This window comes from Podarcis gaigeae, assembly GCF_964106915.1.
Source record: "Podarcis gaigeae genome assembly, chromosome: 15".
NCBI classification, from domain to species: Eukaryota; Metazoa; Chordata; class Lepidosauria; order Squamata; family Lacertidae; genus Podarcis; species Podarcis gaigeae.
In genome coordinates this window covers 29599873-29626388 of record NC_139692.1, presented here as the reverse complement: position 1 = coordinate 29626388, position 26516 = coordinate 29599873, and the positions used below count along the sequence as shown (strand labels likewise).

The window sequence follows — 26516 nt, the reverse complement described above, 5'->3', positions numbered from 1 at the left end:
TCTCCATCGCCTTCTGAAGCTGTTCTCATACTGCCTGGATCTGCTTCACCCCCCTCCCCCCCTGGAGAGAAGAAGGACTCGCAAAAGACAGAGAGGAACTCAAACTGCATCTTTATTTTCAGAAGCCAACAGCAGAACTGCAGACTGGCCCATTTGCAAACATACTCCGATAAGCAACACTTAAGAACAGCAGAAGCAGAAACCTGTGTGCTGCTGACTTCAGGAACTACTTTCTGGTAGACCCTTTCCCACAAGGCCGGCCGGCTGCTCCTAGATTGATGCCTTGATAACCACAGAGTCCCTTGACTGAAGACTCTCTTCAGCCATGAAGGGGCCTGAATATGAGCGGGGAGAAAGGGAGGGAGAGAGGGACGAGGTTCAGCGAGGAGGTGAGGCGGTTGCTGTGGTTTCCAGTGCCTTTTCCTAATGTGGGCTAGGCGCTGGGGATAGGCACAGTTGTGGGTCTTGAGCTGGGGGAATGCTTAATGCTGTCAATGTATTCCATAAGATCCTTGGCCCACTGGGCATTTGGGTCAGCACAGCCTAAATCTCCATTCTTGAATACAAACCTGTTAAAGAAAGAAACAGACATTCACCATGTGTCACTGAATTCTCCACTAGCCTGAGGACCCCACTTCTCTTGCGTCTGGAGAAAAAGGCAGGCAGCCCACCTTCCATGTCAAAGGGCACCAGGTTCAACCTTGGTTTGGACCTTGTGCCCTCAGAAGGGTATAGAGATGGAAAAAAAATAGCTTCTGAGCGCAGTCTTAATGTGATCCCATCAAATCCATGCTTCCCAAATGAATAGGCCCACTGGGGTGCTGGTTCTGTGGGGCCGAGCTGTCTTTGCCCTGTTCAATATCTGTTGGCAGGGGGCTGAGGAGGAGGCTGAGCACGGGACTGAGCGTGGCACGGCTTCAGTGGCTGGCTCCTTCTGAGTGCAAGAGAGGAGGAACTGCCAGCCATTGAAACTGCGCCATGCTGGGCTCTGTGTTAAGCCTACTCCCGACGATGCAATGTGACATGTCAAGCACATGATGTCCCAAGTATGCAACAGGCTCCCTCACTCTTCGGAAGTAACTTGGTGCCTCTGATGCCCACTGAAACACAGCTCGCCCTCAAAACCTACCCTTCTCTGCATTTTGGAGTCCAAAACTGCAACCTGTTGGCGGTGGTGTTGGTGGTGGGATTTGCTTTCAAAAATGCATAGATTAGGAGCAAAATGCACAACAATGTCTACAAATTTTTATGCAATGTTAATTATTATTATTTTTGCAAGCCTCTGCTGAAATGCTGAACTTAATTTAAGACTGGAAAATAGTCACACCCAATCTTTGCTCCTGGGTGACAATTTCTCCATTTTTCTGTGATCTACTCTCATGATTTTCTCTATCTGTCCCTCAAGTGCTTAAGCCTCACTTCACCTTCTACCCTTTGAAACATGTTACCCAGCTGGCCTCTTGGTTTTTGCCCTGATGTGGAAACTTACACTACAGAAAACAGACGACAGTTGCCGCTGGTGTAGAAATAGTCCTTCACGACATTCTTTGGGAATTCCTTCTTGGAATAGTTTTCACAGCAGGGAGACGAGGGATCCAGCCCAATTGTAAGAAGTGCTATAAGTAAGTACTGTTGTTAATTGACTCAATTTATTAGCAATGATTTTTTTAAATTTTTCACATCAAACATACGCATCCTTGTCTCTGTGTGGAGGCCCTTGCGTTTAGAAGCAAGCATGGAGGAACTCTGAATGTGGTCCCCAGGGCTTTTGATCTAGCCCTCAAGATTCCCCCCAGGGCAGCCAAGATCCCCCCGCTTCACCAAGACCACTCTGTGTCCCCTCCCTGCTGCTCAAGTGGAGGAACCTGTCTGTAACGTGCACCTTCATTTCTGGGTAGAGAGAACCTGTGTGTGCGTATGTGTATGTACATGCAAGTGTGTTTAGAAACCTAGTCAAGTCCTGATTGTGCCTCCACACCCCTTGCCCAAAAATGAAACAAACACACAATGCTTAAAAAATACAAGGAAACCCCCCCACCATGCCCCCACCAATGAAAACCAGCTTTTCATTATCTGCAACACCTTTCCCCTCTAAATGAAAACCAATATTTCCAACTGATAGATAAAAAATGGTTGAGGAGAGGGAGACAAGGAAGACTTACCAGGAAAATGTTTTTCCCCCCCATTTTGTGTATAAAACAGAGAGAACAATTAAACAAACACACAACGCTTCAAAAATACAAGGGGGAAAAACCCCCACCATGGAATATTTGCTTCCATCTGCATGCAGTCCCCCCTCAACAAAAAGCAGCTTTTCGTTATCTGCAACACCTTTCCCCTCTAGATTTAAACCCATGATTCCAATGGATAGATAAAAAAATGATTGTTTCATTTGAGCCAGGGCACATCAGAACATATTTTCAATGGATGGTTCAATCCTGCAAGTGTGAAGTAACAACCTCTGATCATGTGTAGAGTACCTCACACCAGGGAGCAATCACAATCAGCCTCTTGCATCTGAGATTAGGGAGAATATCTTCCAGGTTTGGGCAAAGAGGCAAGATGGTGTGGATTTCAGATTTCTTTTGTAGGTGTAGATTTGCAAGTTGCCTGACAATCTGCTTGAGAGAGCTGTGCCACTGTAGTCCTCATGGGATAACCTCTGCTGCCTTTTGGATTAGGCACCAAAGCAACCACCCACATGAGGCTGGTACCACTTGGCTTGCTTGACTATTGTGGACACCCTGAAAGGAGGACTTACCAAGACCAGCACTGGGAATAGACTTATCACGGATCCCAAACTCCTCATCATATTCACCTGAAAGGGAGAAAGGAATGGAGAGTATTGGCTTGTCTGCAGAGCCAAAAGGAAGCCCCCTCTGTCTCCATCCACCAGAAGACGGAAGGTTCTCCATGCTGTGTTTTAAATAAATGACTATGCAATTTCCAAATATTATACTTTTCTATGGTCCCCCACCCTAATTTTTAACTGGTTTCATCTGATCTTATCGGGCTTCATTTTATATTGTTAAGTTGCTGTAAGACTTTTTTTTTTTGTATAAAGCGACTAAGAAATGTAAGAAAACAGCAGCAGCAGCAACAACAACAACAACAATGGTAAAGGACCCCTGGACGGTTAAGTCCAGTCAAAGGCAACTATGGGGTTGCGGCACTCATCCCGCTTTCAGGCTGAGGGAGCCTGCATTTCTCCACAGACAGCTTTCCGAATCATGTGGTTGGCATGACTAAACCACTTTTGGCATAACGGGACACCGTGACGAGTGCCAGAGCGCAAGGAAACACTGTTTACCTTCCCGCTGCAGCAGTACCTATTTATCTACAGTAGTACCTTGGGTTACAAACACTTCGGTTACAAACTCTGCTAACCTGGAAGTAGTACCTCAGGTTGAGAACTTTGCCCCAGGATGAGAACGGAAATCATGTGCCGGCGTCACGCTGGCAGCAGGAGGCCCCATGAGCAAAAGTGCGCCTCAGGTTAAGAACAGTTTCTGGTTAAGAACGGACCTCCAGAATGAATTAAGTTCGTAACCCAAGGTACCACTGTACTTGCAGTGGAGTGCTTTCGAGCCGCTAGGTTGGCAGGAGCTGGGACAGAGCAACGGGAGCTCACCCTGTCGCAGGGATTAGAACCGCCGACCTTCCGATCGGCAAGCCCAAGAGGCTCAGTGGTTTAGACCACAGTGCCACCTGTAATAATAATAATAATAATAATAATAGTCATTACATCATTGTTGTGAAAATCAGACAAAAGTGGGTATAAATCTCCTAAATAAAAAAAACCCACATATGAGAAGGGCAGACTCACGTGGGCTAGCAGCAGCCAGAGCCAGAAGGAGAAAGGGGAGGGCAACCAGAGACAGCTTCATGGCAGGTGGAGATGGAGAGACGGTCTGGGGTCTGTCCTTCCTTGGATGCCTTGACGCTCAGTACCCTGAAGCTCCCCTGGTCTCTTCTTATAGGTGATTCTAGCCACAAAACAATTGCAATTACAACATCTGGAGAGGATGTCACAGGACAGATAGCTTCAGAAAAGTTCCCCCACCCCTGAAAGCGATAGAGATAGCAAGAGGCTGATGTCCAAGATACAGAGGCAGGATGTGAACATGTCTGAGGCCCATCATCTGTGGCATCTTTCGATTGATAAGATGGATAGAGGACTCATTGCCCTTTCAGACTCCTTCCTTGGCCGCTGACGCTCCTCCTGGTCTCTTGTCTATAGGAGATGTTTCTAGACAGTTTCCGCTCCACCCAAAAGCAAGGGAGATAGTGAGTGGTTGACGCCCAAGATACCAAGGCAGGATGTGGACGTATCACAATGCCCATCATCCATGGGATCTTTTGATTGATAAGGGGGGGCAATAAGACGCCTTTATTGGGCCAAGCCCATTTTTAGGTAAACAGCTCAGATGCTTCCAAAGCATCAGGGGAGGGCTGAGGCCCTGTGAGGGCAAAAATAGGACAGTTGGAACAAGGTCCAGAGAAGGATCAGGCCATGTTAGGGACATGGAAGTGTGGCAACCTGGCTACACATAAGGGAGAGTGACATGACCCCAGGGGCTGGGTTTTTTGGGGGGAGCTTTCTAATAGTACTCCATATCCAATGTGGAGATACCCAACCGTCACTGCTTTCAGAGGGACTCCAGGCAGGCTCCTGTCTTCTAGATCCACCAAAGGCCCACCTGCACCTACATTTTTGCCGCTTTGTTTTCCACGCCTGGCTTTGCACTCTCCCTGCCGAAGTGGAACTGATCCTATGAAGTTCCCACCAGCTGAGGAAATACCTGAGTGCATGCCATGACCCCCATCACTTTTCTCTGAAGGATTAGAGTAGCACCCTATTGTGAACTGGCTCTGGTGGTAAGCACCTGTATTCCTTCCAACATTTCTGTAATGAAAATAGGGGTGTACTAAATAATAATAATAATAATAATAATAATAATAATAATAATAATATTTATACCCCGCCAATCTGACTGGGTTGCCCCAGCCACTCTAGGTGGCTTCCAACATATATAAAATAAAATAAAACATTGAACATTAAAAACTTCCAAATAGAAGTCTTCTAAAGGTTGTGTAGTTATCTCCTGGGCTCTGGGGTCACATAACTCCATACCCTCCTACATTTCACCAATGCAAATGGGAATGTCCTAAGGAAAAGCAGGACATTCTGGGATTAAATCAGAAACTGGGATGGCTTCTGTACATCCAGGACTGCCCTGGGAAATAGGGACACTTGGAGGGTCTGCATCTGGAATCCCTAGAGACTGGTGGTGTCAGAAGTGGGATTTGGGTTTCCTGGAGGAGGACCTGTGAGCGAGGTGCGGCTGGGCCAAGATGGTGGGAGAAGCAGCAGCCCTCCTTGAGCAGTTCAAGTTGATGCTCCAGAAGCAAATCCAGCAACAGGTAGACCGGCAGAACTGGAGAAAGTGGAGTGGCAGTGAGGCCAGCTGCCTGACAAACTGGGGCAACTGCAGAACCAGAAGTTTGATAAAATGAAGCAGCTTCAAGCAGAGTGGACAAGAAGCCTCCTTGGAGAGAATAGTGAACTGGCCCTGTGGTGGTGATCCCATTCCATGTTGCAGGACCTGAAGAGGAACTCTATACATGTCCAAGGGAGTGGTGGAACTTTCTTAGTGGTTCATAGTTCAGGACTCAGCAGGTCTGCCTGGGGTCAAGGGGCTTTGCTCAGTATTTTCTGGTTTGCTAACAGCACCAGGTCCTGGGCAAGCCAGACTTGGTCCAGATGAGGCCCTTGTTTGTGCTGTTGCAATGTGATCCATGTGAGGCTACCTTTGAAGGGGCTGCAGAAACATCAGCTGGTCCAGGATGCAGCTGGGAGGGTTTGGGTAGGTGTTTCTCATGTGGAATATGCAAAAACCTGCTCTTTAGCTCTAAATCAGGGCAAATGTCCATCTGGAGAAAACCCAAATTGCCATTTGTGTGGGGTATCCAGAAAGGGCAGCTAAGTCCAACATTTCTGTTTACTAAAATGGGCACTCAGAAGAATGTGGATCCAATACGGAGGACTTCCTGTCAATGCTGTGGGAGCCACTTCCCCTTGGGTGTGGCCAGGGAGAGATGGGTGCAATTTATATAAAAAGGCTGGTCACGTCCTCATCTCTCTCTTTCACTCCCTTCCGTCTTGCTAACTTGCCATTGTCATGAATCTTCTACATCTGCATCTCTACAGAGACGTAGCAACTTGTTGAGTCTGAGGTCAAAAGACTCAGACTCCATCATCCATATATATTGTTTTAAGGGTGATAAAAGGAGGAAATACCAGGGAAATCCTGTCTGCACCAAGGCATCCTGGAATGCTTCATCAAAAAGACTGTAACCAGCTCAATCAACAGCTTCTTAATTTTGACGCAAAAGGGGTATACTTTGCTACACTCACAAACATGTGTCAGGAAGGATAATATCTACTGAAGCTAATATATCCTATCTCAGTTTCTATACACATCCCTACAATTTGCATCAATTGAAGACTAAATACCAGGTTTCTCCAGGGAAAAGCAGCAGGACAAGAAGATGTGTGGAGAAGACCAGAGAGGACCAAATGCCCCATCCACCTTCTCCAATCTAGCTGCTGGATAGGAGAACAAAGTGAGCTGGGCTGGAAGCAGGCTGGAAGCTGGAGGCCGCAGAGACAGGTAGCTTTGTGCTGGATCTGAAGCTGTAACTGGTGGAGAAGCAAGATCTGTTGGGGTGCTGATGCTGTGAGCCCCCCACATCTTATACTTGGCTTGTATCTATGTGTAAATAAAACCATATGCCCCAAAGATACCACAGTCTCTGCTGACCCTCATTCCAAGGAATCTAAACCTGGGGAAGTTCCTGGGACCCCTGCAGTCTCTCTCTCCTTGGAGAATGAGGTGGCTTGGAACAGTTTCAACCTCCCTGAACAATTCCACATCAACAACAAATTTGGCCACCTCACTGCTCTCCTGTGAATCCAGATTGTTTATGAATAAGTTAAAAAGCAAAATACCAATCTCCATGGGTTTAGATTCATGCACAGAACCAAGCCTGGTTTGACACCAACTAAATATGCCTTTTGGAATCACGCAGGGGGTGGTTTTGCGCAGGGTCAACAAAGACATGGGTCTGTCTTGTGTCTGCAGCCTCCAGAATGCAGAGGGGACGTAATGAAACTTCAGGAGATTGCAAGAGGGAAAGCAGTTTGCAATCTTCTGATAAGGAGGACCAGATGCCCAAGATACCGAGGCAGGATATGGGCACATCTAAACACGCAGGCAATCTGTGGCATCTTCTTTGTCGATAAGAGACCATTTGTGCCAAGACTGCTGCAGCTCCATGCTTTGAAGAAAAGCACCCACTGTGGGAACAGCCTGCTAGGCTACATGGACCATTGGCCTGATCCAGGAGGCTTTTCTTATGTCCTTCTTAGGAGCAGGCTTATCTAGAGTCACCAAGGTCCCAGGGAGATTTCTGTTTTGCCCAACTCTGTGAAGGGGTCATGTTTGGACATGGCAGGGGTGTGCCAGGGAGTGTGCCATTATTATCTCAGAAATCTTCTGGAGGATCACAACAGTACCCAATAGCAGACTGAGCCTAAGGGAAAAACCTCTCCCTTAACAATGGAAATAACCCCTCAGGAATCCGTACTCCACAAGAGACCGTTTGCTCTTCTGGTTCAGTTTCTCATTGCACTGGCTCAGCCTCACTTACACTGAACACGCCCACATTTCACTGGGTGCCAGGACTGCACAACCCCCCACCTGTTCTGAAAAGGATGCAGGAGCTTGTGCTAGACGACCCTTTGGTGAAAGAGCTTCTTGCTGTGAGGGCAATGGAAGCGGAGGGAGGAGCATCAGGCGATGCTGTCCAAGTGGCAGAAGAAGGACCCACCAGTTTTTTGTTTCAACCCCCTTGAACAATTTGGCATCAACAGGAAACCTGGTCCCCTCACTGCTCACCCCTAAGGTTAAAAAGGACAGGTCCCAATACTGCTCCTTGGAGGACTCCACTTTCTGCCTCTTTGCATTCAGAAAGCTGTCCATTTATTCCTTCTCTTTGCTTCCTGTTATGTAACCAGTTGCTGATCCAAAAGATCACCCTTGGTGATATTAAAGGGATTCCCATCTGTGGATCAGTCCCCGCCCCCTTATGAACCAACAATGTTACCTTTGCTATTTATCTGCAATCTTTCTTTTTTTTTTGCACAGATGTACAACTAAGCATCATCAGCGTTCAAGGAAACATTTGCAGGCCAGGCAAAAACACCCAATGAGAACTTGAAACTGGGCTAGTGGAAGGTGGGGGCAGCCTGTGGGGAGTTCTGAGGGCCAAAGAGGGAGGTATTGAGGGCCGTATGTATTTGGTTCCCCATCTCAGGACCCTCTTTTACACCACAGATTGCAAACAGGTGGGTAGGAAGAAACACTCAGCTTACAACAGAACTTGTAGAAAAAAAAAACATTTATTGGGGAAATTCTTATTCTGTGGTAATATTAAAACAGTCATACGTATAAAAATAGCAAAGAGGTTGATTGCTTTGTGTTCCCTCCAAAGTTACATAAATAAAATAATTAGCAGGGGCGGACCCTTAGGTTTTGGGGAAAATAAAATAGCCTTAAATAAATTTAAATTATCATAGAAAGTCCCTGAGGTTTTGACTTCAAGGCGACGACAAAAGCCACCAGCCGTGTGGTGTTCTTGAGATGCCCTTGGCAGGAAATGGTGCCAGGCCTGGGATGCCCATCGACCCAGCCAAGGATGCCGGCTTCTGTTGCTCCAGGACTGATGCTCAGTTCAGCTCGAAGTGGTCCATGTATTCTTGGACCCATTTCTCTGTTGGGTTGGCACAGATCTCCCGGCCCTTCTTTGTGATGAACCTGGAGGGAATCAAAGGAGAGACACAATCAGCCTCCCATCTGGCTTTCTCTGCCTTCCTGTCAAGCCCTCTCTTGCCTTTGAGGTAGGATCATAAAATCATAGTCAGGGATTCTTTAGTTGTGATTTCTGCATTGCAGGCGGGACCCCTGGCGGCCCCTTCCAACTGTACAATTCTATGATTTTTTGGGTGGGCTTGGATGGCTCAGCTAGACTCCTGATGGATGGCAGAAAGTGAGCGGGGTTGGTATATTTATTAATAAATAAAATTTTTTATTATTATTATTATTATTATTATTATTATTATTATTATGACAGCTGGACACCCCAACCCTTTCCCATGCCTGGAGGCTGCAAACAGAGCAGAATTATTTTTATACTTACACAACACCTGGCTGAGAGCACCTGCTGTTTGTTTCATAATAGTCAGCTATGTAGTTCCGGGGGATCTTCTTCGCCGTGTAGGTGAAGCAGCAGGAAGTTGGAGGGTCGGACCCCACTGGAAGAGAAAGGAAAAGGCGTTGAGTGCAACCAGCAAAACTCTGCTGCAAAGTCGTTGGCCAGGAATTCCGTTTCCTGCCTCTATCCTCTTGAGTCCAGCATGTACATAGGAAGGTGCAAGCATCAGGTGGAACTAGGGAACGTGCACCCTTAGGAGGCGGTGATGGCTACTAAGTAGGGTGGCTTTAAGAGAGGACTGGACCAATTCATGGAGGAGGAGAAGGCTTTTGTCCTCAGGTCCTGCTTGCTGGATTCTCAGAAGATACATCTGATTGGCCGCTGTTAATAAAGGATGCTGGACTAGATGGTCTACTGTCCTGATCCAGCAGGCTCTTCTTATGTTCTGTCTCCCTTTAGCTCAAGTCTGCTTAGACTAGCTGGCAGCAGCTTTCCAGGATTTCAGACGGCGTGTCTTCTCCCCAGCTCCGTACCCGGAAATGCCCTTGGGGATAGAACCTGGGACCTTCTGCATGCAAAGCAGAAGCACCTTAAAGGTAAAGGTAAAGGGACCCCTGACCATTAGGTCCAGTTGTGGCCGACTCTGGGGTTGCAGCGCTCATCTCGCTTTATTGGCCGAGGGAGCCAGCATACAGCTTCCAGGTCATGTGGCCAGCATGACTAAGCCACTTCTGGCGAACCAGAGCAGCGCACGGAAACACCGTTTACCTTCCCGCCGGAGCGGTACCTATTTATCTACTTGCACTTTGACGTGCTTTTTAACTGCTAGGTTTGCAGGAGCAGGAACCGAACAACGGGAGCTCACCCCATCGTGGGGATTTGAACCGCTGACCTTCTAATCGGCAAGTCCTAGGCTCTGTGGTTTAACCTACAGTGCCACCTGCGTCCCTAAAGAAGCACCTTAAGCGGAGGTTATCCAGTGGTGATGAGGAGGATGAGCTCTGCACATGTCCCCCAAAGCCGACAGGCTATTCTAACCTATCCCTCCCCCTGTCATGGGGTCGTGGGGTTAAGCCCCCGTCCGCCCTGCTGTGCACATGGTGGCTGAGCTCCAACAGCCCATGTGGAATCGGATAAAATTCCTTATAAAAACAAGAGGGGCGAGTTCAAAGGGCGCAGAGAGGACATCTCCCCTGCCACACCACCCTCCCTGCATGGATGGAAATCCAAGCAACTGAAGCCTGCCTTTGGAAGGAGCTCATGTGGTGCAGGATTGGGAAGCGGAGAGGACAAGAATCCTGGACTGAGGCTGCAATCCTGTGCATGCTGCCCCCTGCCCGAAACCCCGGAGAGCTGCTGCCAGTCAGTGTAGACAACACTGAGCTTGATGGACCAGTGGTCTGATAGGGCAGCTTCCTATTTGGAAAGGGCTGTAGCTGAGGTGCAGAGCAGCTGCTTGGCTCCCAGTTCACCCCCCTTGGTATCTCCAGGTAGGGCTCTCTCTCCCAGAAACCCTAAAGCAGGCACCCCCAAACTCGACCCTCCAGTTGTTTTGGGACTACAACTCCCATCATCCCTAGCTAACAGGACCAGTGGTCAGGGATGATGGGAACTGTAATTCGCAAAAGGCTGGAGGGCTGAGTTTGGGGATACCTGCCCTAGAGAGCCACCGCCAGCCAGAGCAGAGAAGGCTTCCTAAGCAGCGGCCACAGTGATGAGCGTGCATTTCTCCCGGGCCCCCAAAACCCCACCCCGGGGGAAGGACCCCCACTTTGCCCGCAAATGCCCCTCCGCTCCCCATGCTGAGCCTTGAGACTGACCTGGAGCAGCGCTGGCCGAGAGGCAGAGGGCCAGTACCAGGAGGGCGGCCACAGCCCAGGCACGTGGAGATTGAGAAGCATTCATTTTGCTGAGAGGCTGGAGTGGCTGATCTTGGTTGAGGTTCTCCTGGAAGGTCTTGCCGTCTCTGGTGCTCCCTCCATGAAGCCTGCCTCCTTTTATAGATCTGGGGGGGGGGGGGGGAGAATCGCCGGCGGAATTTCCCGTCGGCGGTGATGTCACCCCGAAGCGGTGCGGGAACCTCCATCGCGGAGGCCAAAAAAGCAGGGGAAGTTTCTGAAGAAGATGTATTACATCTGCGCCGCCCCGCTCAAGTGACTTAAAAATTGCTTCACCCACATGGGGTCACGAGAGGAAGGAAGAAGAGCTGGTGAAACCGGAGTGGGGTGGGTGGGTAGGGCGGTGGATAGAAAGAAGGGAAGATGGACACCCCACTCCACTCTCCCTTTGCTGGAGAATGTGCCGCGTCAGCTCTTTCGGGCACCAGATGCAAAGGGAAAAGAAAAACTTGTGCAATCCGGGGGGAGAAGCGGCCCCACCCTGAGCAAGCGCCCCCCAAACAGAGCTTTTGCATTCGTTTTGCATCCAGAGAAAGGAGAAACCAGTTGCAAATCCCCGGAGGGGATTTTTCTGGATGCAGCTGGGAGGAAGAGAACCGTTTTTTCGTGAGCTTTTAAAATATATATATATTATCACAATAGAAATGTTTGGGAGAGACGGAAACGAACAATGCCTTGCCTGTTTGGCACCATATAGTTCCTAACATGAGACGCAGAGAGCGGAGAAATGGTCATTTCAGTGAGAGAAAAACAGTGCTGCAAATAATGTCCTGGATCATAGAAACATAGAATTGTAGAGTTGGAGGGGACCCCTAAGGGTCATCTAGTCCAGCTCCACACAATGCACGAATAGAAGCATAACAGAGCAGTCAGTACTAAGTCCTGGGAGATGATCAAATCCAGGTAAAATCATGACTTGTAGCAACCTGCCAGCCATGAGTTTGTCTTTTGACAGAAGTCATGAATGACCACCATGCAGCTGCGCGGTGTGTAGGTTTGGCTTTACTCTGGAAATACTGTTCTTTTAATATTATTTATTATTACTTTTCCTCTAAAGAGACCACAGTGGCATGCATGGTTCCCTCATCGCTACCTCCCTATTTTATCCTCACAACGACCCTGTGAAGTAGGCTGGACTGAGAGGTGGTGCCATTTTAGAAGTGTGTGAAGCTGGGCGTACGCAACATACATTTAAAGCACACACTCAAATCCTGGGAACTGTAGATTGCTCTTGGCAGAGCCCCAATTCGCAACGCCCATAACAAACCACGGTTCCCAAGATTCATGGAGAGTGGTGTGCTCTACATGTCTGTTGCATGTCAGAGAAAAGAAGAAAGAAAAAGAAGAAGAAGAAGAAAAAGAAAAAGAAAAAGAAAAAGAAAAAAATATTGGGGACGCAGTTAAGTCCCACCCAGCATAATCAATCTCAAGACAGAGAGTGCACACACCATTTGAATGGCAATGTTCATCAGCTTTGGGGGCCCCTAGCCCCCTCAAATATTTTGGTGGGATGGCCAAAGGGACCTTGGCCCCTAGGAGTTGGCTCCTATGATACATAGCATGCAGGAAGTGGATAGGGAGAAATGATGGCCATCCAATGAAGTTGAATGTTGGAAGGTTTGGGACAGACGCTCCTTCACACAGTTAAACTATGGAACTCCCTCCCACTGGAGGCAGTGATGACCACCAACTTGGATGGCTTTAAAAGAGGACTTAGTAGACAAATTCATGGAGGAGAGGACCACTGATGGCGATTAGCCATTATGGCTATGCTCTGCATCCACAGTTTGAGGCAGTGATGCTTCTGAATACCAGTTGCTGGAAACCACAGGCGGGAAGAGGGCTCTTGTGCTCGGATCCTGCTTGTGGGTCTCCCATGATAGGGATCTGCTTGGTCACTGTCAGAACAGGATGCTGGACTAGCCCGCTTTGGCCCGATCCAACTCTATTCAGGTTTCTTATGAATGGCCCAAGGTCAACCAGTGTAAGTTCCCCTCTACACTTGACTCTGCTAGCGTTTTGCAAGGGCATACCAGGAACTGTAGGTTTGCTCAGTTAAAGTGGGTTAAAAGGCTTTGTTGCCTTGGCACCCGAAAAGCACACAAAAGATGAGAGGAGCCAGACTTTCTGTGGTTGAGAAAGTGGTGGGGAAATGCAATGAGAAGCATATGATGAAGGCATGACTAAGGGCAAGATGCATAAACACCCCACCTGCAAATCACGATGAAGGATTGTGGTCATGTAACCTCCCCACAAAACAAATCAGAACAAAGGCTCAGTATGAACAGAAGAACATAAGCAGAGCTTGCTGGGTATGGCCAATATTGGCCCATCCAGCCCAGCATCCTGTCCTTGCAGTGGCCACCCAGATGCATCTTCTGGAAAGCGGAACCCAAGCACAAGAGCAGCCTCCTCTTCTGTGGTTCCAGCAACTGGTATTCAGAAGCATTGCTGTCTCTAACCATGGAGGCAAAGCAAAGCCATTATGGCTAGTAGCCATCAGCAGCCCTCTTTGTCTAATTCATCTAGGTTGAAGGCTGTCACTGCCTTCTGTGGGAGGGAGTTTCATAGTTTAACCATGCACTGTGTGAATAAGATTTTATTTTACCTGTCCTGAGAGGCCATAGGATGTGTTCACATTAGGCACCAGAGCACAGTGAGGTGTTGTTTCTTAGCGCATTTCAATCCTCACCCCCAGCTGTTCACATCAGGACAGCTCAATTAGTCTCAGGTTCATTCCAGGGGGTGTTGGCTGGGCTGGGGTATCTTTACCCCATGCAGAAATGTTCACCCCTTGGTTAGATACAGATTAGGAATGGCTTAACCCTACACTTCGGAACTCCCTGCCACTTGACATCTGACGGGCACCTTCAGTGTTCTCTTTTTGGCGCCTGCTAAAAACATTTTTGTTTTGGACAAGCCTGTCCAGAAGTTTAAAAAGCTGAGGTGTGTTTTAGGCCCAGCAGTCAGTGATGATGGGGACTGTAGTCCAAAAACAGCTGGAGAAACCCTGGATTAGATTACCCTTGAGGTCCCTCCCAGCACTACAATTCATCATCTCCCATAGTGGGTTGTGCAAACCGCTCTTCTGAATAATGCTTTCTATAGGGGAGGGGAGGCAGCACTGAGGATGAGTTTATGGAATTAAGGAGGGGTGGCCCCCCAAATTTTGAGTATCACTGGGTTAGAGAAAGAGTGTTGCTGCTGCTGTTCTAACTTGAGAAAGACAACAGAATTTATTCTTTCCTTTTTCTCCCTCTTTTTCTTTTTTTTTAGAAAGGAAAAGGGGGAAATGCAACACATCTCGTGATTCCTGCTGGCAGGAAGCAAGCTTTGCACAGCTGCCCTGGAAATTCCTAGCTTTTAATGAAATGCAAGGGAATAGAAAATCGTCTGATTTCACCTACCCTGTATGTTTTATCGCACTGGGCCTTATTTTTTGCCAATGAAGCATTTGAACTGCATTCTCATCAGCCTCAAGATGGTGTCCCATCCTTCTAAAAATAAGATTATGAGAAAAGGGAAGAAAGAACCGGAATTGAGCAGCGGAAGAAACTCAACTCATCTATGATGGAAGTTCTATTTTCCCATTCAATGCTTTAGAAAAAACCATCGGAATAGACTCAAATAATGGATTCTGATGCAAAAATGCAATGAAAGGGCCTCCTTAGCAGTTTCCTGCCTGTCTTATTGTCAGGGACTGTGCTGAGGAGGAATGGTCGGAGCCTCCCCGTCCCCCTGCTCCTGATCAGGATCCTGAATCTTCTCAGGAGCAGGAGGACAGTATGGATTTGGAACAGTGGTTTGCAGAGGGACATAGTTCAGAAGGCAGAAGCTGGGAAGTACTGTGTGGGGAACAGCTAGGAGGAGAAGAACTGGGAGAGAGAGTAATCAGACTCAGTGTTGCTGGAAAGCATCCATCTGCTCAACCCAAGGCCAAGGAGAGCAGATAAGGTGGCAGCACAGAAAGCACAGTGGTTGTGAGATCAGGTTGCAAGACGCAGAAGTGAAGTGGGTGACTAGGGTGAAACCCTTAATTGGGAGCACCTTCATTTCTAGGAATGGGTTCTTTGTTCTCTCACTGTGATCATTTAAATTTCGAACTGGCGAGAGACTCCTTTCATTTTGTTCTGCTTATCTCCTACCAAAGGGAGGAAGCAGCCGAGTCCCTGAAGCCTGACACTTATGCTACCATTTGCTGGAGTTTAAAGCTGGGGATGCAGGTGGCTCTGTGGTTTAAACCACAGAGCCTAGGACTTGCTGATCAGAAGGTCGGCGGTTCGAATCCCCGCGATGGGGTGAGCTCCCATTGCTCGGTCGCTGCTCCTGCCAACCTAGCAGTTCGAAAGCACATCAAAGTGCAAGTAAATAAATAGGTACCGCTCCAGCGGGAAGGTAAACGGCGTTTCCATGTGCTGCTCTGGTTCAAAATAGAGAGTATCCAAAAGGAGGGGTGTATCATGTATGCCACCTTGAATCATAGAACTGTAGCATTGGAAGGGGCTCAAAAGGACATCTGGTCCAACCCCCTGCAATGCTGAAACTGTGGAGCTCCTTGGAGAAAAAAGTAGGCTATAAATGCAAGTTTTGATTAAAAGGATTTTAAAAAACCCAGAGAAAGTCCAACATGCTTCCACCAATTATTGTTTACTGGTCTTTTTCAGCCACTGCCCAAAGCAAAAACAGTATATCACATGAATCACGTATACTTGACATTTAAAAATAAACTAGATGGAACATATACAATTGCATATGAGCCTAGATAACAGGGTCTTTTGAGTGGTGGCTCCCTGGTTGTGAAATGCCCTCCCTTACAAACTTTCAGGAGGAATTAGAAAACATTCCTGTTGACTGAGGTGCATTTAGTGGCTGTTTCCTGGAAACTCTGATCTCATTGGATGGCAGAATGCTTTCAACTAACTGCGTTTCAGTTTTTTTTAATTGTTTACAGAATGTTTTAATCTTCTCTAGAACGTTTCCCCTTTGTTTTCCTTTTTAAATTGTATATATTTCATAGAATTTATACACTGCTTGATTGTAAAACAACAACACCCTGAAAGATAAAACAGTAAAATCAAGAAAAATTCAGAGCAATAGTTTGAAACATACAAAAAGCTAAAATGAAAATATTTTTAATTTCATAAAATTTATCAAAGTTTCACAAGATTGTGCGTCTTTTTTTGCCACCCTGGGCTCCTTGGTGGAGTGGGGTGGGGGCAATGGTGGGATATCAACTCAATAAAGAAACATTTTTTTAAAAAACCCCAATATGTATACTTCAATTTGAAAACAGCCCGTAGATTTATTTCTGGTGACTCAAATGATGATCTGAAGGCAAGAAATGACATGTTTTATAAAATTATCATACATATGTATTGTTAATTGGGGAAAAACTCAATGACTTTCGCTTGTAAGGATGACGGCGCAAAAGCAGCTCCAGGCAGCATCTTGGAATCTTCTAACCCTGGAAGAGAGGAAGGCAACTCCCTGTCTTGCCAAATCCTTTGTTTTTTCCCAGCGTGTTTTGAGACACATTCTCTTTTTCTTTTCGGGAACACAATTAACGCCATCTCATGTTGGCCTGTGCAGCGCTTGCCTTGTTAGAATCAAGTTATAAACTCAAACAAAAAGGCAGCCGGTCCCTGCCCCCCACCCCCCACTGGCCTAGCCCTCTTAGGCCTGGGGCAAATGTACCCAGCCCCCCCTCCCAATCTGCACAGACTTGCTTTCATGGAAAGTATATCCATGGAACAAATCCATCTAGTGAAATGGGGCAGAGGTGCACACAGTCTAGGGAAGATCTGGCAGCTTCACACCAACTTCTGTCCTGCTGCAAATCTTTTTTTAAAAAAGGTCCTCATTAACTACCACCCCACCTGCATCACAGGTAGCTCACCTGAGCTTAAGGGGGAATAGAGAGAGCTAGTGTGGCGTAGTGGTTAGATTCATAGCCATAGCTGCAAAGTATTGGAAGATGCAAGAACTACCTACTCTGGAAGAATGGCAGACAAAGGTGATGGACTTTATGGGACTGGCAGAGATGACCGGCAGAATCCGCGACCAGGGGAAAGAAACAGTGGAAGAGGACTGGAAGAAATTCAAAATATATCTTAAAAATTGTTGTAAAATTGAGGAATGTTAAGATGTCAAGGGGTAAGAAGTAGAGAATTATAGCTGTAACTAACAAGTTTATGGAAACGTAATGAAAGGGAACTAATAGATAAACTGACTAAAGGGTTGCTAAAGAATTCCAAAATAAGGATGCAGCGAAAGGGAGGTATGGGGAAGTCGGAGGAAAGAAGGTCTATGAATATAAGATTATGAAATTATACATGTTTAAATGTTTTGTATGTTTTTGTCTTGTGTTTTGTTTGCTTTTATTATGTGTTTGAAAAATGAATAAAAATTATTAAAAAAAAAAAAAGATTCATAGCCATAGCTGTCAACCTTTCCTTTTTTTTGCGGGAAATTCCCTTATTCCAGTGCCACTGCTTCCCGCTGCTATCCCGGATTGTTAGATATCCCCGGGAAAGGTGAGGCTGCTGGTCCCTTATTTTTGAGGCTGCTGATCCCTTATTTTCAATTCTGAAAGTGTCATAGCTGTCAACGTTTCCCTTTTTTAAAGGGAAATTCCCTTATTCCGAATAGGATTCCTTGCAAGAAAAGGGAAAAGTTGACAGCTATGGTTAGAGTGTTGGACTAGGGCCTGGCAGAGACCACGGTTCAAATCCCCTCTCAGCCATAAAGTTTATTAGGTGATTGGGGACCAGTCACTGACTCTCAGCCTAACCTACCTCACAGGGTTGTTGTGAGGATAAAATGAGGAGGGAAAGAACCATGTCCACCACTGCTTGAGCTCCTTGGAGGAAAAGGCAATGCAATACAGGTAACTCACAACTTACGTGCATTTAACTTGTGCACATTAAGCTTCACGCGCTTGGCAAAAAATACTAAAAAGGGGGCAGAAAGCAGGCAGGCATCTGGGAAAAAAATACTATGGCTATCCCACCTGCCATTGAACCCAAAGTGTTTTGACTATATGCGCCTAAGCTGGGATAGCTTAGTCAGTAGAGCATGAGACTCTTAATCTCATGGTCCTGGGTTCAAGTTCTACATTGGACAAAAGATTCCTGCATTGCTGGGGGTTGAACTAGATGACCCTGATGGTTCCTCCAGCTCTACAATTCAGTGAATTTTGCTTTACGAACTGTCTCCCGGAACGTAACCCCTGCATAAGTTGAGAGTCGCCTGCACATAAGTGAGGGGCAAGATGGAGGATGACTACATTTTCATGCTTGTTGCTTGGTTGAAGAACTACATGCCAAAATTAAGAGGAAAGGGGGTGAATTTTGGTTCATCCCCAGAAAATATGCATTATGTAAGTCTGTCTTTAAGTGCTGACTGAACGGACTTTGGGCTACTCATGCAAGACTTTCCTTCTAAACTCCTCCAGTTTTGGCTGCCTTCCCATAGCTTCTTTTTCCACGACAGCCAACTTGTTGCATCGTACAAAACTTCTGTGCAGTCTTGACTTACACTCAGAGGGCTGCTGTAGTTGATGAGCAGGCAGAAAGCAATTTCGTGAATGGAGTTAAAAATTCATTGAAATCGGCAGTGACTGAGCAAAAACGTGATTGGTGAGTCACTTGAAACTCTGCACTTCATTGAGAAACAGGCAATTCACTTCCCATTCAGACCTCAAGGGCTATCCCGGGTGAGGCTTGTCGGAAGGAGCATCAGTGTTTCCACAACAGTGTCTTTCCCCCAGAACTGGCACCATTTGCTTACACCTGAATTCTTGAGTGTTCTGACAATAGCACTCCAAAGCTGTTGCGTTCCTGGGGTTCTCCTTGCTACCACCCTGTCAATTCACCCCACCAGTCCTTGATTCTCTTCTAAACACCCACAATTCCCTCAACCCTTCTTCATAAGGCTTGGTTTCCAGGCTCTTATCACAGCGTTGTAGAGTTGGAAGGGAACCTGAGGGTGATCTAGTCTGACCCCCCTGCAACGCAGGAATCACAACCAAGACATCCCTGGCAGATGGCTACCCAACCTCTGCTTAAAAACCTCCAAGGAAGGAGAGTCCACCATCTTCTGAGGGAGTCCATTCCACCCTTAAACAGCTTTTACTGTAAGAAAGTTGCTCGTAATGTTTGGTTGGCATTTTCTTTCTAGTATTTTGAATCTGCTGGTTCAGGTCCTCCCCTCTGGAGCAGGAGAAAACAAGCTTCCTGGTTACAGCCCTTCAGATATTTGAAAATGGTTCTCATATTACCTCACCTGCATCATCCTCCAGTATACCTGAAGGAGTGTCTCCACCCCCATCGTTCAGCCTGGACACTGAGGTCCAGATCTAAGGGCCTTCTGGCGGTTTCCTCATTGCGAGAAGTGAGGTTACAGTGAACCAGGCAGAGGGCCTTCTCGGTAGTGGCACCCGCCCTGTGGAATGCCCTCCTGTCAGATGTCAAGGAAATAAACAACTTTCTGACTTTAAGAAGACATCTGAAGGCAGCTCTGTTTAGGGAAGAATTTAATGTTTGAAGTTTTATTCTGTTTTTAATGTTCTGTTGAAAGCAGCCCAGCCAGATGGGTGGGGTAGAATGTAATAATAATAATAATAATAATAATAATTTCCATCTCCTCTTCTCCAGTCTAAACATTCCCAGTTCCCTCAACCATTCCTCATAAGGCTTGGTTTCCAGACCCTTGATCATCTTGCTCTCCTTTCTCTTCTCACCTTCCAGCTTGTCAGTATCCCCCTTGAACTGGGGTGTCCCAAACTGGACACAGGACACCAGGTGTGGTCTAACCAAGGCAAAAATGGATGGTGCTATGACTTCCCTTGATCTGAATACTAGACTTCTGTTGATGCAGCCTAGAATTGCATGAGCTGGTTGTTTTTTTTGCTGCTCCTTCACACTGTTGACTCATGGCCCACTAAGACCCCTAGATCCTTTTCACACATGCTGCTGTCAAGCCAGGTTTCCCCCATCCTATATTTGGGTATCAGATTAGTCTTTCCTAAGTGCAGAGCCATATGTTTGTCCCTACTGACATTCATTTTGTTAGTTTTTGGCCCAGTTTTTCAATCTGTTACGGTGATCTTGAATCCTGATTCTGTCTTCTACAGTATGAGCTACTCATCCCAGGTAGCACACGCAGAAGGATCTCAGGTTCAATCCCTGACAGCATTCCCAGGTAGGACTTGTAATGCCTCTTGCCTGAAACCCCAGAGAGCTGCTGCCAGTCAGAGGGCCTTCTTGGTGGTGGCACCCGCCCTGTGGAAGATACTGAACCTAGATGGATCTCAATGGCCTGAACTCAGCACAATTTGCAGCTTCCTACAGCTGATGTTCTTGCCGGTCCCATGAAGGCTGTGGAAATCCAGAACAGGTGCCTGGTGGAAGTTTGGGGGACTGTTTGATCCAGTGACCCCAACCTTACTTGATCCTAATGAGACATTGTAGATGGGGAAATGTGTTGATCTGCATGGAAGTGGGGGGCAGGAAATGGGTGCTGGATGGGCCTAGGTGGCCCAACTCTTGGAGGGTTTAAAGCAGAGGTTCGATGGTCACCTGCCAGGGATTCTTTAGCTGTGATTCCTGCTTGGCAGCGGGTTGGACTAGAGGACCTTTGGGGGTCCCATTCAACCTTACAATTCTCTGTTTCTATGATTCTCCCCTCCTTGGGCTACTAATCTCTCTCTCCCCCACCCCTGGGGCTCAGAAAGCTCTCAGGGTCCCAATTTCACCTCCCCCCTCCACATGCGGGGTTCTCCAGCGCCAGCTCCCAGTCAGGATCCAACCACCCCCTCGACACCTCCATAGGGCTCATGAAACACCCACATATTGTCAGGGTGACAGGGGAGCGGAGGTGATTCAGTGATCCACCCCCAGATATGTCTGAAGGCACCTCAGAAATAAAGGGAGATCTCAGAGGCTGGCAATCCTCTGATCTGAAGGGTGAGTCATCGCCACCACAGCTGTTGCATTCCAAAGGCATTGTTCTCTGGAGGGGCTCCTCTGAGCCGGGAAAGGATCCCCACACCTGGGTGGCTTGGCAGCCTACAAGCAGGGAGGTGGGGTGCAGGACAGCAATGCCAGGAACTCCTCCTCCTGCTTGGATTGTGAACGGCAGCACTGCAAAGGACCCATTGTTTTCCTTCCGGCGTTAGACACCCCCTCACCTCCCCTATCACTCAGAATTCCAAGCAGGGCTCCCAGGTTTTGCTATGTGGCTCATTATTCCTAGTCATAGCCGGAACAGTGGTCCCAAGAAGTCACGATAAGGGCGCACTGTCTGGAATTTTCCCGTAAGGAGGCCTGGCTGCGGGATTTCCCCAGCCACATCATGGGATGCAGAGTGCTGCCAGAGCAGCCTGAAGCCTTCAGGGTGGACAGAGAGAAAGATCACAGCTGTAGACAGGGCTTTGGGGAGAGATGTAAAGGTCCCACCTTGAATTCTCAGCTCCTTCTCTTTTAAAGCGAGCTTCTTATGCTTTTAGTGGGACAGAAACATAGAAATGTAGAGTTGGAAATGAAAAGAAGTGAATAAGATGAAATAAATAAATTTCTGCAGCTTGCTGGCACTAAGGTGAGATGACTTGTTTATAAAAAGGGATTAGAGACAAATTCTTGTGCTCGAATCCTCCTTGCAGGTTTCCCATAACGGGCATCTGGTTGGCAACCATGAGAACAGGAGGCTGGACTAGATGGGCCATTGGCCTGATTCAGTAGTGTTCCTGTGTTCTTATGTTTGGAGGAAGAGGAGGATTTTATCAATGGCTGTTAGCAGTGATGCTGCTATGGAACCTACATGTTGAGGGGCAGTCTACCACTGAATACCACTCTGTGGTGGAGAATATCAGAGAAAAGGTGATGCAGTCATGCCCTGCTTGTGGATTTCCCAGAGACCCCCTGTTGAACAGTATGGAATATGTTAGACTAGACTGGGCTGCCATCCCCATCACTACCAGGTAGTGTGGCCAACCTGTTTACTCTAGCACAGCTGTGCTGACTGCAATGGATGATGGGAATTGTAGTCCGTACGGAGCAGGCTTAATCCAGATGGCTTAATCCAGCAGGGCTCTCCTGAGGTCTTTTGCTTTATTATTATTTATTTCATAAAAAATTATACACCACTTGATTTACTAAAATATGTAAAATAAGAAAAGTTTGCAATACTTTAAAACATACAGAAAGTTAAAAATACTAAAAGCAGATTAAAATTCACACCAGCTTTCTAAGCATCTGGGCAGGCTTGTCTAAACAAGAATATTTTTAACAGTGAAAGGAATATGGTGAAGGTGCCTGCTTGAGATCAAGAGGCAGGGAGTTCCAAAGGGTAGCCACTGCCACACTAAATGATTCGAGTTCTTACAAAAGTGGAATGGGCATTCTGTGACACCTGCAGTAGTGTCAGTTCCGTCCACTGAGGCAGCCTTTCCATTACGAGGCAAGTAGCTGCTGCGTTTGAGATGTCACGATGGAGAAAAGCGGACCTTCCCCTCCCAGGAACTTCAGAGCCGATACTTTCTGGAGGCCAGCTAGCTCATTGACTGACTGATTAGCTTCCTTCCTTCCCCTTTTTTCTTCGGCCTGCTCTGGGGGAATTTCCATGGGTCTCTGGTTAGCTGCCGTGATGCTGACCTGGCAATTCACAGTGTCTGCTTTGAGCTTGGCTGGCTGAATATTTGATGACATACGGGATCACTTGCCAGGATGGAAAAAGTGAAAAGAAGAAGAAGAGCATTGCAAGCGACTTAGAGGGCTTCGATAATAGATTCGGCTGGCACGCGTACTTATGGAAGAACAAAAGGAAAGAACACAAGGGGTTTGCGAATCACATTTTTAGAATCGAAGTTTGGGAAAGATATCAAAATCTGTTAGAGCCGAAAACACCACATTGGCTTTCACCTCTCGAAGTAATGAGTACAAAAACCATTAATATGAGAACAATTGGGCAACTTATGATCAGTTATTAACTAAGGTTGAAGGGAAATGGAAGTTAAAACCGTATGAGCAAACAAAGGAACATGTTTGCGATTGGCTACATCACCATCAGGTGAATCAGATGTTTAGTAAAGATATCAAAGAAAGAGGTTATGCAGATAAAGACTCAAAATTCCAGACAGAAATAATAAATAATAAAGTGAAAATTATATCTAAGATATATAGGATGTTGTTGGACTGGAATTTAGGCGATGAGGAAGTCAAATCGGTGATGATCCATTGGTCAAGGGATATAGGTCATAGTATACAGTTTGAGGATTGGGAGAAACTTTGGAAGGAGGGGGTAAACTTTACGGTGTGTACTTCGATAAGGGAAAATGTCATGAAGATGTTTTATAGGTGGTACTTGACACCCAGGAAATTATCAAAAATGTATAAGGTGGATAATAAGTGCTGGAGATGTAAAGACATAGAGGGCTCCTTCTACCATATGTGGTAGGAGTGCAGAAGGGTGAAACAATTTTGGGAGAAAGTACACACTGAATTGAAGAAAATATTAAAGTACACGTTCATAAAGAAACCAGAAATCTTTCTTCTAGGGATATTAGGACAAGAGATAAAAAAGGAAGATCGCAGATTGGTATACTATGCGGTTACGGCAGCAAGGGTAGTATTAGCCCAGAAGTGGAAACTACGGGAAACCCCAACGGTGGAGGAGTGGAGATCTAAGTTGTCGGATTACGCAGAGTTGGATAGATTAACAGGAAAAGTTAGATACATAAGAGACCAAGTGTTCACCAAAGATTGGGAAAAGTATGTAGATTATCTGGAATGTATTAGTGAAGGGCAAATAACGCTAAAGGGATTTAGAGACGCACTGTGAAAGACTAAGAGTTATTGTGCAAAGCAAACAGGAATTAGGAATCGGTATAATGACAATATAAGTAATGAAACGTGTAATTTTATTTATTGCTTCGAATGATTTACGGACAGGCTGAAGGAAGCCCCGTAAGAGACGACTATGTTATATGGATGATATGGAAATGATAATTGCTGTTTATTATTTTTAATTTTTCTTTTCTGTGTATTTTCTTTGTATTTGTGTGTTACCTTGTGTTCTTTTTGGAAATAACTAATAAAAAAGAATGAGGGAAAAAAAAGAAGAGCATTGCACACACAAATAAATTAAGTGACCGATAGTGAGGAAACTCCAGTTTGTAGTATGGTTTGGCTGGTACTGCAAAATATTTTTCTTTTGAAGCTTGAACTCAGCAAAAGATGAAACAGAGAAGCTGAATTAGGTATTGATACAAGTGCTACTTTAGATAAGAAGTAACTTACCTATTTGTATGATGCTAATGACTTTATCCCTTCATGGATCACTGCCTTGTTGTGGCGAAGGGGCTTGCATAACTCCAAGAAGCTATGAGTTATGCCGTGCAGGGCCACCCAAGACGGACAGGTCATAGCCGAGAGTTTGGACTAAATGTGATCCACCTGGAGAAGGAACTGGCGATCCACTCCAGTATTTTGCCAAGAAAACTCCATGGACATAAAAAAGGAGAAGCTTTGAGAAGAAAGTGAGTTTCTCCAAGGCATGCTCTGGTTCATGGGGTCACAACTAAGATGACTAAGACGACTAAACAAAATGACTTTATTTGCCCGTTTTTATAGTGCTGGTGATTCCTGCTCTCCTTTTCATATTCCCTATTTTATTGTATTCTTACCTGCTACCCCAATCTCTAAGTGGTGCGAGATTTCAGGGGTTCCAGACGTACATCCGGGGTTCGGTCTCCTCAAAATGAGGAACAGTGGAGACTGTGGTATTTTTAGGATATATGGTTTTATTTACACGTATATACAACCTGAGCCGAAGACGGATGGGCTCACAGCATTAACACCCGCAAAAGCCTTGCTTCTCCCAGAGCCACAGCCTTGGAGTCACATGTAAATCCAGCATGGCTCTGCGTCCCAGCATCTCTGCCTGCAACCTGCTTTTAGCTCAGTGAAGCTGAATGCTGGAAAATTCAGGGCAGATAAAAGAAAGTCCTTCTTCCAATAAGGTAAAGGGACCCCTGACCATTAGGTCCAGTCGTGGCCGACTCTGGGGTTGAGGTGCTCATCTCACTTTATTGGCCGAGGGAGCCAGCGTACAGCTCATGTGGCCAGCATGACTAAGCCGCTTCTGTTGAACCAGAGCAGTGCACGGAAACGCCGTTTACCTTCCCGCTGGAGTGGTACCTATTTATCTACTTGCACTTTGACGTGCTTTGGAACTGCTAGGTTGGCAGAAGCAGGGACCGAGCATCGGGAGCTCACCCTGTCGCGGGATTTGAACTGCCGACCTTCTGATCGACAAGTCCTAGGCTCGGTGGTTTAACCCACAGCGCCAATAGCGCGGAGTTAAACTGTGGAGCTCACTTCCACAGGAGGCAGTCATAACCACCAAGCTAGATGGCTTTAAAAGAAGATTTGATGCGTACATGGAGGAGAGGGCTATTGATGGCTGCTAGCCATGACGACTTTCCTCTGCTTCCACGGTTGGAGGCAGCAGTGCTTCTGAATCCCAGTTGCTGGAAACAGCAGGAGGGGAGAGAACTCTTGTGCCGAGGGTCCTGCTTGTGGATTTCGCATTCAGGGAATCTGGCTGGCCACTGTTAGAATAGGATGCTGGACTAGATGGGCCATTGGCCTCACCCAACAGACTCTCCTTATGTGCTTAGGTTCCAATGAGCAAATTGAAGTAAGTTATGGTGGAGGCTGGTGTTATCTGCACTGGCTGGCAGCTCCAGATCTTTCCCAGACCTACTTGGGGATGCTTGTCTGGCCTATTCTGGGGCCCTCTGCATGTAGAGGAAGTGCTCTGTCAGGAGGGAGTGGGGCAGGTGGGAAAGAGAAATTCAGTTCAGTCTGCATTTATCAGCAAAAAATCCAGATTCATACTTTAAAAAATAAAAATGCAGACTGAAACACTGGACAAGCATGTACGACGTTACAGTCTTTTTGGCCTTTTTATTCTCTCTCTCTTCTGTATGCTTTATACACTTTTTTTGTTTCCTTATATATACTATATAAACAAACCTGAAGCACAGAACCACCCTGCAAATTTCATACTGCCCTGAATTTTGCAGTGGAGCTCTCCAGCCGAGGAATTATTTATTTGTTGCATTTGTGTCCCAACCTAATCCTTCAAGGAGCTCAGAGTGGTGTACCTCCTCATTTTATCTTCACAACCACCTAGGTAGGTTAGAAGAAGAGGCAATAGCTGGCCCCCAAGCTAACCACCTAGTGAGGTTCACGGCCAAGTGTGGGGATTTGAACCCTGGCCTTTCCCAGGTCCTAGACTGACACTCTAACCACTGGCTCTCCAAATGCATATTATGAATAT

General features: G+C 46.6%; 2 protein-coding genes across 2 annotated transcripts; both read right to left on the bottom strand.

Moving 5' to 3' along the window:
* Positions 1–209: 209 nt before the first annotated feature.
* On the bottom strand, positions 210–3981 carry LOC310832719 (C-C motif chemokine 4-like). The gene is made up of 4 exons (XM_083714908.1): positions 3827–3981; positions 2762–2818; positions 1490–1604; positions 210–569 (listed from the first exon to the last, which is right to left on the bottom strand). Exons 1-4 carry the CDS (start codon positions 3885–3887, stop codon positions 434–436), a joined length of 369 nt encoding a protein of 122 aa, XP_083571034.1. The 5' UTR covers positions 3888–3981; the 3' UTR covers positions 210–433.
* A 4464-nt stretch (positions 3982–8445) lies between these two features.
* LOC310832988 (C-C motif chemokine 4-like) lies at positions 8446–11265 on the bottom strand. The gene is made up of 3 exons (XM_083715340.1): positions 11097–11265; positions 9262–9376; positions 8446–8879 (listed from the first exon to the last, which is right to left on the bottom strand). The coding sequence occupies exons 1-3, from the start codon at positions 11179–11181 to the stop codon at positions 8792–8794; spliced, it is 288 nt and encodes a 95-aa protein (XP_083571466.1). The 5' UTR covers positions 11182–11265; the 3' UTR covers positions 8446–8791.
* Positions 11266–26516: the final 15251 nt, after the last annotated feature.